The 18,550-nt window shown below is 39.5% G+C and overlaps 1 protein-coding gene and 1 long non-coding RNA gene across 4 annotated transcripts in view; one reads left to right on the forward strand and one right to left on the reverse strand.

Annotated features, from left to right (window-relative positions):
• Window positions 1-18,550, forward strand: part of LOC148759215 (uncharacterized) — a 41,740-nt gene that overhangs the window by 14,860 nt on the left and 8,330 nt on the right. The window contains exon 3 of one of the 3 annotated variants that reach the window (XR_016023067.1): window positions 9,768-10,370. The exons of 1 other annotated variant lie outside the window; for it this stretch is intronic. This is a non-coding gene — a long non-coding RNA (uncharacterized LOC148759215). Of the gene's footprint in view, window positions 1-9,767; window positions 10,371-13,625; window positions 18,108-18,550 lie in introns of those variants that run through there. One more of the 3 variants, XR_016023064.1, reaches the window with a different exon arrangement.
• Window positions 4,499-18,550, reverse strand: part of LOC148759216 (ankyrin repeat domain-containing protein 26-like) — a 29,456-nt gene continuing 15,404 nt past the window's right edge. Inside the window, exons 7-11 of the mRNA XM_088802428.1 lie at window positions 18,102-18,156; window positions 12,581-12,777; window positions 11,175-11,400; window positions 6,258-6,303; window positions 4,499-5,125 (exon numbers count right to left, since the gene is read on the reverse strand). Of these exons, the coding sequence (XP_088658554.1) occupies window positions 5,076-5,125; window positions 6,258-6,303; window positions 11,175-11,400; window positions 12,581-12,777; window positions 18,102-18,156 (574 nt within the window). The 3' untranslated portion in view covers window positions 4,499-5,075. The remainder of the gene's footprint in view (window positions 5,126-6,257; window positions 6,304-11,174; window positions 11,401-12,580; window positions 12,778-18,101; window positions 18,157-18,550) is intronic.

The raw sequence follows: 18,550 nt of genomic DNA on the forward strand, positions 1-18,550 counted from the left end.
AGGTGAGTGAGGACACACCATAATGTTTTTATTTGACAGAAATTGCCATATATCAGAAGCAATGTGTGACACGGAGCGTTATCATGATGGAGGATGATTTATGGCACACTTTAAAGCATACCTTCTCTTCTTAACTGTAGCTTACACCTGAATGACTGCACTAAACAAGTTGAAACTTGTCACCGTTATTAAGGTTTGACGCGTCGCTTCCCATATTGAAGATGCCTGCCTTCCCATTGGATAGCACTCGGCAGCGCCATTCATTCTCTCTCTCTCTCTCTCTCTCTCTCTCTCTCTCTCTCTACATATATATATATATATATATATATATATATATGTATGTATATATGTAGATGTATATATATGTATATAGAATGTATATTATATATATAATATATTTATATATATATATTATACACACACACACACACACACACACACACACACACACACGAGGGCCAAAAAAACGTATACACATTTTAAGAACTGTTATATATGCTCAAGTATTAGTTCACCATCATCAGAAGTGTATGGATGCTGATGGTAACCACTTTGAGCACCTCTTGTAATTGCATAATTCAAATGTGACTTGCATTCCTCTTTTGTTATTGGTATATATTGAGTTTTCCATTTTTAATAATTCTTTCCTTTCTTAAAATATGTATACATTTTTTTGCCATATAGCTACATCTCCATATATAGATATATGCCATATATGTGTGTGTATGTATATATATATATATACATATACATATATATATATATGTATATATATATGTATTCACAGGATGTACAGTACAGCATAGGGAATATAGCCAATGGCACTGTAATAGCTATGTATGGTGTCAGATGGGTGGTAGACTACTTGGGTTTATCACTTTGTGAGGTGTGTCAATGTCTAATCATTATGTTGTGTTGTACACCTGAAACTAATAATAAAAAACACCTCATCATGAGAAAACAGAAGTTGCTCTTGATGAAGTTTGCCCCTAGTGGCCATCTGTGTCATTACTAGTCCAGAGAGGCTTTTCCTCTGGTTTAGGACGTTACTGGCTATGTGTATCATTTCTATCCACTGCTTATGCTATATGCTTCTATTATTTTAATTTTCTCTACGAGTTTCAGGAAGACATAGCTGATTAACTTACCTCAGAAGTTTCTTTCCTTCTCTACCAAGTAGGGCCATGCTATTTGCCAAATCTGAATACTTCCCTTTTCTGTCCCATTGCTATTTGCTCTAGATGTTTTTCTAATATGTTCCTCTAGATTTTGTTTTATGAAGTTTTCCATGGTGAGCTATGTGAAAACAGCAAGTTTTGGGTCTGCCAAAAGCATCTGCTGTCTAAAGAAATCTTGTCCACATTCAACTTGCCTGGGTTACATAATCCTTCCCAGAAGAGATCCTTCCATCAGACCAACGACTATTACAAAATCAGTCAATAGTATATGGTCTTTCCTTCCACCCTCCCTCCAACATAGCTCATCTTTTCTGTGCTTTACCACAAATCCTAACCATGATTTCTTGGGCACGTTTTCCCATGGTACAACATACAATACGTGGTCACCTTAACAGCCACTCACTAATTTTTGAGTTTTTACACTGATGTGACTCGACTTCCCCTCTCCAACCTGCCCTGATATTTGGTAACCAATTCATACTGCTGTCCCAATATTCGCCTGGAGGGTCCTCCTTGTTCTTCCTAGAAAGTCTTCTGCAGCTTTTAGACACACCCTCTCAGGGGTCACTCTAGTCAGCTGAGATCCTGCATCCCTTCCTGTCTGAAGTTTCTGGGGTACAGTCACCCTTTCCGATCTAGTAACAATGAAAGCACCACCCCTTTCCTGAAACCCTCTGTGAGAGCAGGGAGATCACCCACATCTGCCTCCCCTGACCTACGGAGCTCAGCTCTCCTTCACATCTGTTGAGTCTGACCCTCAAATTCTCAACCTTCCTCCTGAGGAAATCTTTCACTTCCTCTGGCGAAATCAACCTGGATTTCTTTATTCTGTTATTATTCTATTGCACCTATTCTTATAGGAAGGTTGCAGCACACTTGTCAAACCACCCCGTTTTCTCCTGTCCTCGGAAGAAGAGCTGATACCTTGAGACCAAGCCCTCCAGGTGCAGGAATCCTGAGTGGCTTTTGGGGCGCTGGGGCTATTGCAGCTTCACTGAAATGATCTCTTCCCTCAAACCAAGAATGTGCCATGTTTTTGTTTTTTCTTTTATCAATAAGGCCCCCATCTTTCTGTTTGTTGTTAATAAAATTCTACCACCTTTCTATGGTCAAAGCCACACGTTAGGTCTCAGATGTCTAAAATCAAGATCAGACTTTATCTAAATTAACAAATCCGTGTCCAACTTGAAACTACAAAGTGGGGAATGAATGACTCCTAAAAGGCTGTTTTTAAATAATGTGTATCCATGGGTTGGCCTGTGCATAGATTCCCCCCTTGCTTGTTATTCAGTTTAAACACCACCAAAAGAGAACAATCAGTACACACAGTTTAAACCTCAGTTACACAATATTTCTTCTTAGCAGCACACAAGGCACAAGGAATTTATTGCACTAAATGTCTGGCCTGCACACGTGGTTGAAAATTCAGATTGTAAAAGCAGCAATAATTATCCTCCTGTCCTTATAAGTGAATCCATGCCCCGGCTGCACTTGTTACTTAGGCCCCGATGGTACACCGTCTGCAGAGAACCTGTGAAGCTTGTTAAACAGGAGTGCAGTTCAAGATAAAACTGCAGTCATCCAAATTCTAAAGCCAGCCCTCTGGGCACCGTGAGCAAACACCAGCAGGAAAGACCAGCACGTGTCACAGCATCTGGCTGCATAACGACCACCACTTCCCCGGGCTCAGTGTGGCCAGGAATTACAGTGGTCACCAAGGTCAAAATACACAGCCTAAGACGGAAAGCGTTTGCAGGGGTCATGGGAGGTCAGAAAGAAAACAAAAGTCTCCACGCTCACCGGGCACAAATAGGCCATTGCAAACTTGTCAGGGCATGAACCCCAATGGCCTGGCACTACAATAGCAACAGTCTCTGATTACTTTTTTCCTGATTCATGAACAAAAAAGCAAAGAGTAAAACCTTAAAAGCAACCAAAGATTGTGGGGACAGGGGCAGGGTGTGGAATAGATTATGTTCAAAAAAGGAACAGTTGGAGAACCAATTACTCAACAGCAATTATGGAAGCCAAAGTGCAACAGAATGTCATCTTCCATATCATCAAAGACACTAAGTACCAACGTGGAATTCTCTACGAAGTGAAAATATGTGCCAACACTCAGACAAAACAAAAACAGAGATTCACTACCAGGCATTTCTCACTGATGAAAATTCTAAAGGATGTCCACTACAAACAGAAGAAAAACTACCCCATATGGAAGTTCTGAGATGTAAGTAAGAAACACTGGGGGGACACACTGGGAGAGGGCGAGGGCAGACAGTGGGATCAACAGTGGTCACCACTCAATGTGGGGCGTTGGAATCCAAGGCAGTGAGGAGGACATGTGCGTGGGCACAGCAAGGAGATGAAACAAATAAGATACAGATGATGGGAGCCACCTTACTGCCATAAAAGGGACTTAACAGAGAGTGAAGAAAAAACCCTGTGGAATGATCCCTGTGGAATTTGACTGGAATTAGAAGAATTGGTAGGAATTCATAGTTTTCATTATATTTGATATTGAACCCACGTGTGCGTGTGTGCGTGCATTTCTGTTGACACACATAATCCCTGTTGTTCACTGAGGGAGCCCGAGAGCAACGACAACCACTAGCAACATGCATACCCACCGCATCTGGTGTCCAGATCCAGGTCTCCCGATGTCACTCTCCCCCCTAAGAGGATTCAGGGCTTCTATAGAAAATGTCCAATGGCAGGGCTGGGGCGGACAACTGCAAGATGAGCTTGGAACAACTTGTCGAGAGAGGAAGGATGTGCTCAAAGAATAATGGGGACAGGTCAAAAAGATATGCTGTGAGCTTGAAATGGCTACCACTGGGCAAATCAGGAGCATTTAAGCACCAAAGTAATAAGCTTTCCTTCCTCCCTCATCTGTTTGCGTGTTTCGTTGGATGTATTGATCAATGCAGGAGGGATGACAGAATCATACTATAATCATTTGGCAACCATCAAGGCATTGATTCAGCAAGAGTCATCAATGGGTGCTCCATCTAGTGGGTGAGATTTTGAGGATTGACGATATATTTACAGAGTCTCAGGGTATCTGCACACAAGAGATAAGGGAATAACCAAGGGGAAATAGTAATCTTATGGTGGACAAACTCGGCGACGCTTCTTAACCACACGATCAAAGTCAACATTGCCAGTAACGGAATCCAGCACGTGCCTCCAGATTTGCTGCACTGGGAAGAACTCAGCATCACTTGTGTGACATTTCTGCCAAGTCGGCGTAACCAGAAGCTTCTTAATTTTAAGACTGTTTCCAAAAAACAAATCGATAAATCAATGACTAGAAAAGGTGAAAAACCTTAGACAAATTTTATTTCTGTAAGAGGACAGCTTTATGAATCTGTGTTTAAAATTATATATTAATATAATCAGATTTATGGCACTATAACAACTGTAATACATCCAAACATTGATCGTAACCATAACAGCAGATACCAAAATGATGTCTGTGAAAATTTTTAGGTTCATACACAGTGATAAATATTGGAAAATTGAAAAATAGCTATCAGTTTACACCACTGCAGTATTAATGACAACTTGGTTGTTTGGGTGTTGGATAAACAGCTAGTATTTGGGCAGCATGAGTATGTAAAACTTAACACTGCTTGTTTTCATCCACAAAATCTGCTCCAAAGCTAGTTAGACGCCAAGAAACACAGTTTGAATACTATATAGATTTTCATATACACATATGAAACGAAAATATTTTCCTTCAGTAAGAATTTTCACATGCCATATGTTTAATGGGAAAGAAGGAAAATGCTATGTAAACAGCCCAGTAAAGGTGAACTATTTATATTTCAGATCATATAGTTCTTACTCAAAAACGACATATATTCTTGTGATGCATTCAAAACTAGATCATCACTAGATATTAGAGCAAAGTAGACGGTGTTCAGATTGAAGTTCAGCATCAGCTAGAAAAAAAAAGAAAGAATCATACTCTTTATCTAAAATGTAAGTATACATGTTAAGAAGAATGAAAAAAACCTATGAAGACTCCACTACCCAATAGGAGATTACTATTACATATCACTTGCCCATGGCTGCACACTGAGTTAACTGCTCTTCCTGCTAAGTTTCAGAGCTTCTGATTGTCTCATTCTTCATTCATTTATTCAACAAGCATGTGCTAAGGTAGTACAACAAGCACTGAAGTTACAAGGTGAAGAGGACATGGTCCACCCCAGAACCATCACCTACTCTAAACTGGAAAAACAGGTGAACAGGCCATTTCCATTCAGAGTCACATATACCATACAAATATAAAGCAGGGCATTATCGGAACACATAGAAGGGACCTCCTGGCTTTGTGTCAATATTGTCTGCCTTTTGGTGGCGGTGATACGTATGTTCGTATCTGAAGGACAAGGAAAAAGCATGCCACATAGAAGGAAGAAGCAGATGCAAAGACTAGAGTGGGGAAGAACAGCATGGAATGAGAAGTAGTCTAGTTTAGCTATCAATAGATGCTAGAGCAAAGGGGCAGACTAGAGTTAGTAGCAAGAGAGAAGGCCGAATTATTTGGCAAGAAGTAAATTGATTTGGGTGGTTTTAACCATGCAAAAGTATGTGATGTTTCTCCTGAAGGTAAAAGGTAAACCAATGACAAAGTCAATGACTGGAGGTTTAAATGTCACCGATCAGGTGACAGCTATATGGACTGTAATTGCCTAAGTATTACTAGATGAGCCTGGTTACTGGGCCTTATATCACTAGCAAAAACAGGATAGGTTGATGAAGCCCAGTTTTCAATGTGCAAGTTAAAAGTTCCATATGGGTGGTAGAGGAAAGGAAGGGGACGGCCAGAAATAAAAAGAGATACATGGACTTTGAGGTTTTCGAAAGGCTACACGTGATGAATAAATGAGGAAGAAATGTATTCTTCATAATGCTTGTTTATGCTTTCAACTTTCCCACTTGCAATGCATGAGAAAATAGTTATTGTAGTATCTATTATCAAAACATGGAGAAGGATGCCATACTCTTTATTGTTTATTTCAGAAATTAATGATATCTAACTGGAATCAGTACATTTTGGCCACCTACCTTCTTCTACATCTCTAGTTATGCTTTCCACCAACTTCTGCTGCTCCTGAAATAAATCAAATCTTAGTTACAGTATTTAAGTTAAACAAGAGGCTTTAATGTAGGAATGTGGCCTTTACATAACACCTTTAAAGAGTAGACCTTGCTTGGGCATTGTGTAAATACACACAAAAGTAATCACATAAATAAAATAAATTTGTACTCATTTTAATTTAATAGAGAACATATATAGGTGATGCTGTTTAGACTAATCCGACCAAAGTGCAGCTGAAATTGGTCTACTGAATACACACAATTTCAGAAGGATGAGGTGTGATCTGATTCCTACAAAGAATCAAACAAGTCATATTTTACAGTGAAAGCATTACTTTTCAATCCTTAGAAAAACAGCCCTTTATAAAACTTTAATCAGTTTTTTTTTTTAACTTTAATGGATTTTTTCCTTTATGGATTTTTTATCTTAATGGTTTCTTGCACTTTTAAAATTAATCTTACGGTGTGTTCTAGGCTATTTCTCAGCATAGAACCTTAAATACATAAAATGATGATTGTGGCCCTGTCACGTCACGTGAAAATTCTGCTGGCTGCAACAATCACAAAAACTATTTTCTTGTCTGTATTATGACTGAAACATTTATATTTGTATGGACACAAAGATTACAGGAAATCTGACTTAGAAAGTATGGCCTAGACCCAGTTTTCAAATTTAGTTTCTGATTCATGACTAAAGAATTAGTAACAACGAAAAGAATACATAATTATTTAATTGTAAATTCGTATTCTTTCTACAAATGAGGGAGGCCCAATTTTTGAAGTATTCGAGTGGTTGTAGTTAGTCTACTTAATTACGAAATGTATGGGAATATTTCAAACTCTATACTGCAAGTGTCCCAGTCTAAAGTTTTCTTATTTAATCCTTCCTTCTGAAAGGTATCCTCTCACTACATGACCAAAACGGGGCTTACAATAATGTCCAGAACGTAATAGACAGTGTGGTGACAACGATAATATGACACCCAATGCCTTTACAAATTCAGGGGTGAAGACAAATCTGTTGGCCATCATGGTTTCCAATATTTGCAGAGACTGTTTTCCATAACACCTTTTTGTCAATAGCTTCATAGAAAAGGCTTATAAAATGAATAATGTGACAACATTACTAGACGGCCTTGTAAAAACAACAACCCAATACCAGGTGAAGGGACAGGCCTGTCATGAAACAGTTTTAATTCCAATTAATCAACAATATATAAAATGCAAATCACATTTTTCTGTGACTTGAATTAGGGAACTGCAAATGTAACGTTATTCTCTTTTCCCCAAAGCCCTTTTCCTAGATATTTACTTCGATTATCTTTATGTTTATTTGTAGGTGAAGATTGTGTTCAGATAGTAGAAGTAGCTTGTAGTCCAATATTCAGAAGGAGAATGCTTCTGCAAGTTTATTTATACCTTTCCATTACTCAAAAATATAGACAGGTGAGAAAATTATACACAGGAAAAGAATGTATCCACGAACTTTAATTCAAAGGAGTTTCACTAGAAGGGTTTTCTCATAACTGGTACTTCTCAGACTCTGTCCCATAGAAATCTAAGGTTCCACTGGGGACCCCGCAGGAACACAAAATCTCAGAGTCTCCATGTCTCCGTTAGCTAGGCAGCTCTACTTGTCTATATTTTATATCATATAGTTTCGTTCAAAATTTTTTTTAAAGACTCGTATTAGACTGAAAAATAAATATTTTTGAAGTCAGAAAGTCACTGATTTAGTCAAAGTCCGTAATTGTACATAACAGGCAATCAAGCTCAGAGAGATCAGAGGTCACCTGAGGTCACAAAACCAATGAGCTGCGGGCCAGGAATGGGCTTTAGGACTTCTTACTGAGGCTAGAGTAACATGCCAGCTACTTCCTCATATTCAGGAAATTGCCATCAATTTCTGACTCAGACAAAATGAATACCTAAAACTTTGTCATGTAGTTCAACAATACTGAGGCATGAGAAACAAAATAGTAACTTTCTAAATAACTGGAAGCTTTAACGTCATGAAAAAAAATAAGGAAACTGAGACTGATATCAAAACTCCGATTAATAGCAGTCAATACACTCAATATATAAAGCACAAACATTTCTCAACACAGGACCGAGAACTTGAAGGAGAAAATCTTTAATGATAGAAAGCAAACTCGAACTGAGGAAATTCTTCCTTAAAGGAACCTTTCTTTTCCTGAAAATAAAACTTGGTTGACCGATACCAACCAACAAATGCGTTAACCATGTTGTGGTAATCTGTAGCAAGCAAAACTTATACCACAAAAGAGATTTCTCTTTATCTCCTAGCACACTTCTGTCCAACCTCACATCATCACAGCTGGACCATAAGTCTTTCCAGCATTCTGTCGTGATTGGGAGACGTATCTCTGTATCTTGACGGAGTAGCGCTTTTTCATCTCTCTTAATCAGGCTTGCACGATTGGGCAAAACAACGCCCCACAGGGGGATAGTGGCTAACTTGGAAAAACGGTATTGAGTTTAAAATAAACCATTTCTCGTTTATCTAGAAATACTGAAAAACTAAACACATCTTTCCTACCAAAAATTAATTAAAGAAAAAATGTCCACAAGCATATTCTCTTGCATAGCTTCTGCATTTACACTCTTTCATCTTCTGATTTTTCTGGAGACGACTAAAGAGACCATTTGAAGTACGTATCATGCTGAACAACTTACAAAACATTAGACATACACTTTCCTTTTGTACCCAGTATTCCAATGTCAGCACTTCGAAGCACTGAGATCCTATACGACCAAAAGGCTATCTCAAAATACTTGGCTCTGCTATGCTATGTTATGATGAAATTAAATGAAAAAACAAGGTTGAAACCTCATTTAGCACAGGCCTACGCTATTTTGCTTGTCATTAAGTGGGCCATAAAAATACCATCAAATTACAAACCAATCTGCATTGACAGAAATGGCTATCTTAGAAGGTGATGTCAACATTATGGCAAATGACACAACAACGTTGCATCTCCTCTAACATCTATAACTAGTTGGACATCTCTAGCCCAAAAGAGGTTCCTCTGTCCCACACACTAGGATGCCTAAAAGATCCCACAGCCGTAAAGGGAAGGAGGGTGTATGGGAAGTGAAAGGGAGGCAGGATGGGGGGAAGGACAGGAACAGGCCCACACCTGGTTCCAGGTGGACAGGCTGAGCCTGAATCCCCAGCAAAGGCAGTAGCAGTGGAGGGGTTGGGGCGCAGCCCCCACATCACAGCCCAGTGGAGGGTAAGAGGGGCAGCAGCAGCATCCCCCCACCTCCACAAGAATCCCAACCCTCCCCAGTTGCAGCAGTGCTGGCACCACCAGAGACCAGTAGCAGCAGCAGAAATACTTCTCCAGCCTCCAACCACAGCACAGTCCTACCAGGGCCACAGGGAACCAGGTGAGCTCAGTGGGCTCAAGACAGGCTCTCCTCAACCAGCGCTTTCCCCTGTTCCCTCCCAAGGTGCTGGTGCCCAGCGAACGTCGTGATCTGGATACAGCGGCAACACCCATCATGCTGGTCACCCAGGCCAGCACTCCCACACTCACAGCTAAGCCCCCACACTTGGACCCCCTAGGCACAAGTAGCACCAGTGAAAGAAAACAGAAACTGTGCTATTGCATCAGCTACTGAAAAACAAAACAGAGACGTCTAATTATCTACCTGCTGAATTGCTCACATCAAAATGTACATCAATAAGAAAGTGTTCACTACTTCCAATGAGCCTGCAGAGGAACAAGCCATCCAGCAGCATGAACAACCAGGGTAACAGGGTAACACTGAGACAACGACACTTCTCCAGAAACCAAGTCAAAGTCACGAAAGATTGTGATCTACGTGATAGAGATTTCAAGATAGCAGCCAGGAAGAATCTCAATGAGATACAAGAAAACTCACGAGGCAGTTCAATGAGTTCAGGAGCAAAATTAATGCACAGAAGGACTACTTTACCAAAGGTATGAGAACTATAAAAAAGGTCCAAACAGAAATCCTGGCTCGGTGAAGAACTAAAGAAATGAGATCAAAATGGACATTTTAATAACAGTATTGCACAAAGAAAACAAGTTGCTAGTAATGACCCCATTTCATTGCCATCTCAGTCATCAATTATTCAAGTGATGCCGAGATATACAGATATAAGTGAACTTCATTTTAAAAATTCAAATATTTGCTCAATTTACCTCTTTCGAAAATGTACTGTGGCTTAGCAAGACATTTTATTTTATTATTACTTTTTAAGCAAGACATTTTAAATCATCGAAATAAAAATGCTATAAGTAAAACAGAAATTAAGGATGTACTATCATGTAAAAAGATGACAACTTTTAACTTAGAAAGAGAAGTTAATCTTTCCAGGGTTACAAGTTTGCCGAATTCATAAAAAGGATTTACCTCGGTTTCATTGAAATAAGAAACATCCACATTTAGTTAGTAAATGTCAATCATTCACTTACGCTTAGGGATGGCGAAACTGGGCTGTAGGAAAACTAAAATTGTTATAAACCATCGCCAAATTAAAAACAATGCAGAAGTAAGCCAAAGCATCTCAAAGCATCCCGTTCGTTGTTAGGTAGTAATATTTCATTTGTAAAATCTAATTGAAAAGCAGCTTTTCCAGAAATTTAAAATGTGTCAGTTAATTACATTTATTGAATACAGTTAATGACAGGTAGCTCTTAAAACATGGGAGATGCAGGGACTTACAAAAGATGGTCAAATTTCTGTCTCCATTCTACATTAGCACACACAATTATGCCCTTTACGTTGTGTGCATTAGTCAATGAAACAACTCAGAATCTCCGACCAAGTTAAGAACAAGAATTACATCACAAATCTGAAACCCAAAGGAAAGAAGGTAATATAACTAACCTTCATCAAGTTGGTGCACGTGCCATTATTAGAAGTCTGTGGGGCTGACGTAGCAATCACCCACTGCTCTCTTGGAGCGAGACTTCCTTGAGGTCGGAACCAATCATTTAGCCTTCCAACACAAGGGAGGTGCAGGTCTGGCCTCCTGGGAGCCGTGCTGAGTAAAGAGTTCTGTGGTGCATTCATGAGAAGCTGGGTTCTCATCTCTGCCAGCGTGTCCTTAATCCTGTGAAGATTGTAAGAGCAAAGACTTAGTATTTTATTTTTTCCTTAATGATTTGCAGTTCTTAATGTTTCCATAATAGTAAGTGGAATTGCCCATGAAACGAACACTGAAAATATGTCAGGGCAGACCTACCAAGTACAAGGATATGTTTCAAATTGTTTTAAACCGGTACATATGTTTCTGTGGGGAAGCCAGGCTAAGAAGTAATTCAACGTAGGGAGGGGAGGAAAAGGCCTATCAGTGATGTTGACGGCTTAACAGATAATACTTTCTGCCTTCTGGAATGGCTGAACCCATAAGATTCTTGAGGATTGCTAAGAGACATACATAGTAAACAAGTTTAGAAATTTGCTGAAATCCCACAAAGCTATTTTCAAGCATTTGCTTTCACTGCCCTTGGGTAATCCCCTCATTACCCTGAAGAAATTAACCATTTGGCACTGAGGCGTCATTTAGAACAACAGCCTCTGGGGGAGAACAAGAGAGCCTGGTTGGTGATCATACTGAACTGAAACAGCTCCAGGGGCATGTAGCTTATGACACTGTTACCAAGGCACTGGAGGTGGGATCTGCCCTTTCTGTCTTCCACACACCCCCTCAGGCTGACCGCCTTATTTTTATAGCCACTTAGTCAGTTACACTACCCTTCACCCCTATGTTAACCTTCTCCTATATTTCACATGTATGCCTCTGTGTACATCCAAAAGACTAGAAAAAACAGCTTGTCCGAAAGCGACCTCTAGAGACAAAAACACAGAGCACAATCGAGAAAGTACATTTACCAAGTGCCAGAATATGCAGAGTACTTAACCCTTTGGGTTTAAGTTGTTATAGTAAATAGTTACCTCATATTTAGGGAAATTTTGACAAGAAATTTTATAATAAATAGCGCTGTCTAAATCACAAAGCTTCAAAAACACTTTGCTTAGAGACTGGTAGATCAGATTAAGGCTATGAAAAGCGTGAGAAGGAAAAATACAGTCATGTAAAACCACAAATGGGAGAGATGCATCCTGAACTAACATTTTAAAAGTAATTTATTCACTAACATCATTTTCCAAAATTATACTATTTAGTAAGCTTTCACTTCCTATTAATCTCGGGAATCTGCCTGGATAAAAATTAGACTTTAGAGGCAAATTAATGAGCTCGATTGATTTTTCTCTTTGTTTGGACTTACTTGTTTAGTTTCTTTTCCAAAGATGCTGTAACTTTTAATTCCTCTAGGTAGAGGCGCTTACATTCTTCCAATTCTATTTTAAAATGTTTCGCTTTGGAGAGTTCAGATTCCAGACGTTGAATTCTGACCTGCAGACGTTGAATTCTGTCACCACGGTCATTTAACGGGTCTACGTTTTCTTGACATGCTGCTTGTTCCTAAAGCCAACGGAAAGGATACATTTTAAAAATAATTATAACCTGAATAATTATAGTCTATTTGTATTCTTTAGTTTTAAGTCAATGATTTGGAGGGCAATTTAAATGTGAAAAAAGCTGAAGTTTAAAATACTTATCATCAATATGGAATGAAATACATCTGAATTATGAAAATATTTCGAATCATCTCATCTGACTGTTCCAATAAGAGAATCAATTTGAAATTTTAAAAATTGAACAATATGACTTAATAATCTAAGAGTATGGTGCAATTTTTAAATCACCCTTTTGCTTTATTTCCTAATAGTCTCGTTTTATATCAACTGGCCTTAAAAATAAAATCATTTTCCACAAAGAATGATTCTCAAAGATCAACTGAGTGATAATAGTGATGGGAACTGAAATATCAAGAAGGAGAGGCAAATCCCACCTTAGTTCCAGAAATCTGAAAATAAAAAAGTACCCGCTGTGAACGGAATAGGGGAATGACGTACAATACGTATATCCAAACGTCATCTGCAGTGAAATGAATTAAGGCATGGTAATCAGTGAATTAACCTGTAAAAACAGATTTAAAAAATGTTTTCTACTACATCCTGTCTTGCTCAGTCTTCAATATCCCAGAATTTTTAGTGTTCTGCTTCACGCTTTTCTACCTCATTCGTGACTATATGAATTTTGAGGCTCAATAATTTTTATCTCCTCTTCTTTTTATTCTCTAGTTTTTCACATGACTTTTGTACTCCTTTATAGATAATAACTCCTGTTAAGATTGATTTTCTTCAACAAGATGTAGACATCCTTTTTAAAAAACTGTTTAAAACAAATTGTGTTTGTTTCCAATCTAGTTGTGGGATGCACAGCTCAGCTCCAAGTCAAATCGTTCTCTTCAATCTACTAGTTATGGCGGGTCCAGCTCACTGACCCATGCGGGAAACGAACCGGCAACCTTGGTGTTATGAGCACTGCACTCTAACCACTGAGCCAACCGGCCACCCACCCACCGGGGGCTCAGCTCCAAGCTCCAGCCATTGTTTTCAATCTAGCTGTGGAGGGTGTACCTAACTGGTGCATGTGGCAATCGAACCAGCGACCTTGGTGTTATGAGCACGATGCTCTAACCATTGAGCCAACTGGCCACCCCACAGATGGAGACATTCTGAAGATGCAGTTTCCAGTTTTGCTGTGAGATCGTCATTCTGAATGAGTAACATAGTATAATTTGGTTACGAAGGAAGTTGACTGAGAATAGTCTAACCCCAAACCAGTATCAACTTTTGAAATCAATTCAGTTGCAATAAAATGTCATCGATACTGTAGCAGAGTCTTAGAATGTGGAACCTTGAATTACTCAGAATGAAGAACGAACATAAAAGCACCAGGAGTCTCAAAAATGCATCCTTTACTGTCATCGACTTTGCCACACGACATCTGCACTTGATTTTCTACTATTTCTTGAATGCTTGTTTCATGTCTTTCTTCTATAAAATGACTATAAGTCACCTCCCAGTTGATAGTCTCTCACCTGTTCCCCATTTTAACTCTCCATAATTTCTTAAGAAGTTGTAGGGAGTTACAAGTAACTCATCCGAGTTACTTCGGCCTCTGTCAGCTACAAATGTTTCATGGCAATTTGAATTGCTTTCCAAGAAGAAATGATTCCCAAGGTTAAGGAGAAATCACATCTCACACTGTGAATGTTTAGTGAGATGAGCGCTACATTTTTTTCACCAACAACAAAAGTCTTAATTCAATAACGCTGTCTCGTAATCCTCTCTTACTTTCCAAGATATACGAGAACATCCTAAACAGCAATAGTAACAACAACAAATCTCCTGGAATTTCAGTGGAACTGAGCAGGGTAGAACTACTTTCCTGTAGATACAATGCTTATTTGGTAAGACGAGGTGAGTGGATATAGTGTTTTTAAAACATGCCTACAAATTCTTGACATTTCTCCATGAAATTCCCTCTCTTTTAATATGTGCTGGCCTTAGTGAGTCACTGGATTCTAGTGCATGGAATAGGGCAGAACTGCTGTGAGAATGCTATGTCTGAGGCAGGAAATGTGATACAGCTTCCATGTGACTTTGTCTCTCGAGAAGCTCGGCCTGAGAACCCAGCCACCAGCTGTGCAGAATGAAGAAGCCCAGGCCACACAGTCAGGCCTCCTATAGATGTTTGCGCTGAGACGGGCCCAGCGGATGTCCCGGGCAAAAGGCCGCTTCAACTGCTACATGTGTGTGTTACAGCCTTTAGATGATTCTCATTCGCAGCTTCATGGCCACCCAGCTGATGCCAAGTGGAAAAGAAATGAGCTGGTCTCACAGACCTTCATCCAACTGCATTCCTTTGGAACAAAACAGATGCTGTTTTGAGCCACTAGCTTTTGAGTTGGTTTCTTGAGCAGCAATAAATAACTGGCATTGTTACTGATATTCAAAATGGTGTGAGGCCACAAGGAATGCCATCTAAAGCCTGTAGGAGTGCCTTTGCACCAGGAGGGACGTGGAACCCGAAAGGATGTGGAGAAGAGTGAGAATGACAACCACAGGGCCTCCAAGAGACGCTTCTTGGGGGCTTGCTGGCCCCTGAAGAGGCTGACAGCAAGGGCTTCTCGGCCAGTGAAGAAAATGAGTCTGAAATCTGGATGAAAGGGAACTCTTGCTATGAAGTAACAAAGTAAAATCCATGAGATACATGAGCTAACGAAAGACTATGAACTGTAAAGGAACCAGGACATATTGTGTTCAAATATCTGTTTCCCATTTACAGCCTCTCCCACAGGTCCCGTTTCTGTTTCCCATTTACAGCCTCTCCTAAGGTCCCCACAGGGCAAATCATGCTAAAAGAAAGAAATGGCTTCTGGGTGAAGATCAAATTCCCTGTGCTCCCAGGAGGACATGATATAAGGATGAAGAGAAGAGTGTAAAACTCTTCCTCGAGACCTCAAAAGGGTTAAGGTGGGGCCTTAAATTCCTGGAAGGATCTACAGAGTATAAGAATTTTAAAGGCATGGTCCTGCAACAGCTACAGGAAGCCCAAGAGCTTCTCTCAAAACGATTTATGACGGTGGCTTTTCTAGTGGCACGAACCCCAATAACTCACACGCAACGCCAAGCTTTTAGGATGATCAAGTAGCAAACAACCAGCTTGTTACCTTGGACTAATAAAAACCAAGAGAGTGAAAACTAAGAGGAGGCCTGTGGGTCTTAGGCATTCGCGTGGAGGAATGATGCTGAGGAAAGGGCTGCAAGCACAGGTCATTTCTTATGAAAAGCACAGAACAAAGAGCTCACAGGCCACAGCAAAGGGCCATGGAGAAGCCCTGGCAAGGTTACCACTGAGTCCTAATCCAAGAACGGACAGCACACATCAGGCTGTATTTCAGAATTGCTATGGACTAAGGTGCCTTCCACTTTCCATTTCTGCAGGGGAAACTTCAGCAGTCGAGCAGAATGTTGGGTGTGTGGGTGGTAGATAACTTGTCCCTTCCATTCTCATGTTTTCATATTGAAAGGAATTGTCCTCAAGGGGCTTTATCCTAGAAACCAAAAACCAGGCCCTTCATCCCCATTTGCACCAGACTCACATGGTAAAATCTTAGACTCGAACCTGAGCCTGATGCCATAAACTTGAGACTTGTGGGGAGTATTGTGTAGGGATGAGTGTATTTTCCATGTGGGAGGAATATAAAGAATTGTGGACAGTGGATAGATCAAGCTGGTTTTTAAATGTGTCCGTAAATTTTGAAATATTCATTGCATAAAAACAGTCTAATATGGGTCAACATTAGTGCCTTGCTCCTAATGAACAGAATATGTTGAAAGAGATTCCGTGTGAATTCCAAGACTCCTTCACAAAGGGCAACACTGCTCCTGTTGGTTATGTCTCTGAGGATCTGAACCTTGGAACCCAGCCCCGTGTTGTGGGGGGCTCGGGCCACAGTGCGAGCCGGCTGTTCAGGTGTGGGTGTCCCTGCTGTCTGCCCCAGCTAGAGTGCCGACCAACAGTAGGCACCAACAACCGGACACATTGCTGAACAGACTTTCAAATGATTCCAGCCACCAGCCATGGAGCTGCCCCAGTTGAAGCTGAGGGGAACAGAGACAGACGGCCCTGGCCACACTCTTCTTAAGTATGGATTTGTGAACCAAATAACTGTGGTTTATTTCAGCCACTCCATTGGGGAGTTAAGGAAAAAATAGACACAACTTCTGGATTATAAAAAGATATAATAAGCAACATAACTTATGCAGTATAAATTACAGACATATCTTCTTTTATTGCACTTTGCTGTAATGCGTTTTGCAACTATTATTATTATTATTATTATTATTATGTTTTACAAATTGAAAGCTTGTAATAATCATGCATAAAAAAATGCTATGCTTTAAAGGACACATTGAAAAACTAAAAAGCAAGCTAATGAAAGGGAGAAATATTTGAAAATCCTGTATGTGATAACTAATTTGTATCTAGGTTATACAAAGATTCTTACAATTCAGCAAGAAAAAGACTATCCAATTTTAATGGGCAATGGAATTGAATAATCAATTCTTCAAGGAAGATATATGAATGGATAATACGCCTGTGAGAAGATTGCTCAGGATCGTTAGTCATCAGAAAAAAATAAATCAAAACCACAATATGGAGCAGAGAGTACACTAGTGGTTCCCTAGGGCTAGGAAGAGTGGGAAGGGCAGACTGGCACACAGTGAAAGCTAACAGGTACAAGGATACTTTCCAGGGTCATGAAAATGTTCTAAAACTGCTTGTGATGACCACTGCATAAAGCTTTGAACACACTAAAAGCACTGCACTGGACAGTTTAAATGAGTGAACTGCATGCTATGTTCAGTATATCTCAATCAAGCTGTTACGAATGAACGGAAGGAAGGAAGGAAGGAAGGAAGGAAGGAAGGAAGGAAGGAAGGAAGGAAGGAAGGAGGGAAGGAAGGAAAAAAGAAACAAAGAAAGAAAGAAAGAAGAAAGAAGCTGATTTGGAGCCAGTGCTTTGGGGGTCATGCAACAGAGTCCTTCTTGGCTTTAGATAACTAGCCAGGGTTGAGACATAGGAGAGGTAACAGAATGCCCTTTTAAAGAAAAATTATATAGAAAAATAGCGGTCTTTTTCACTGCTTCTGTCTATGAAATTAAGGAAAAATCTATATCATACTGCTAAAAGCATTGAGTGGTTTATATTTCCCCAAATTAAGTGATTTTTGGGTTCCAAACGGATTATAAATTACCTTCTGTTTTAACCTATTTTTCTGAATATCCATTTCTGATTGATTGGGTTCTAAATCTCCAAGGACACTAACCTCTCCATTTTGATTGTCATGTAGCATCCTTGTATTCTGAAAGAGTGTCTTCAGTCTGCAGAATTGTAGAAAATGAGTAAGTCAAATTCTTTAAGACAAATATTTAATAATTATTTAAAGAGAGATTATGTCTATCATACAAAATAAACAAACCTATAAATTATGAACCTCTCCTATTTATTCCAGTATAATAGTTTGAGAGCATACTTATTAAATTATAATCTTAAATGAGTAACATAAAACAATTGTGATACATATGATACAGACATCATATTGTAACGATGAAAGGTTCTTATAATTAAAGTATTATTAACATCCGCTTAAGATTGTTAGTATCAAACGTTACCCTATTATTAAATATCAGCTATAAAGCAGAGATCAGTATCAAAGGTGAAGAAGGAAAGTATAATATATGTGGGTGTTTCGAAAAGACAGAAAAATACCATTCG

The sequence above is a fragment of the Rhinolophus sinicus genome, chromosome 1 (assembly GCF_057876585.1).
Source record: "Rhinolophus sinicus isolate RSI-liver-muscle chromosome 1, RSI-T2T, whole genome shotgun sequence".
Lineage (NCBI taxonomy): Eukaryota > Metazoa > Chordata > Mammalia > Chiroptera > Rhinolophidae > Rhinolophus > Rhinolophus sinicus.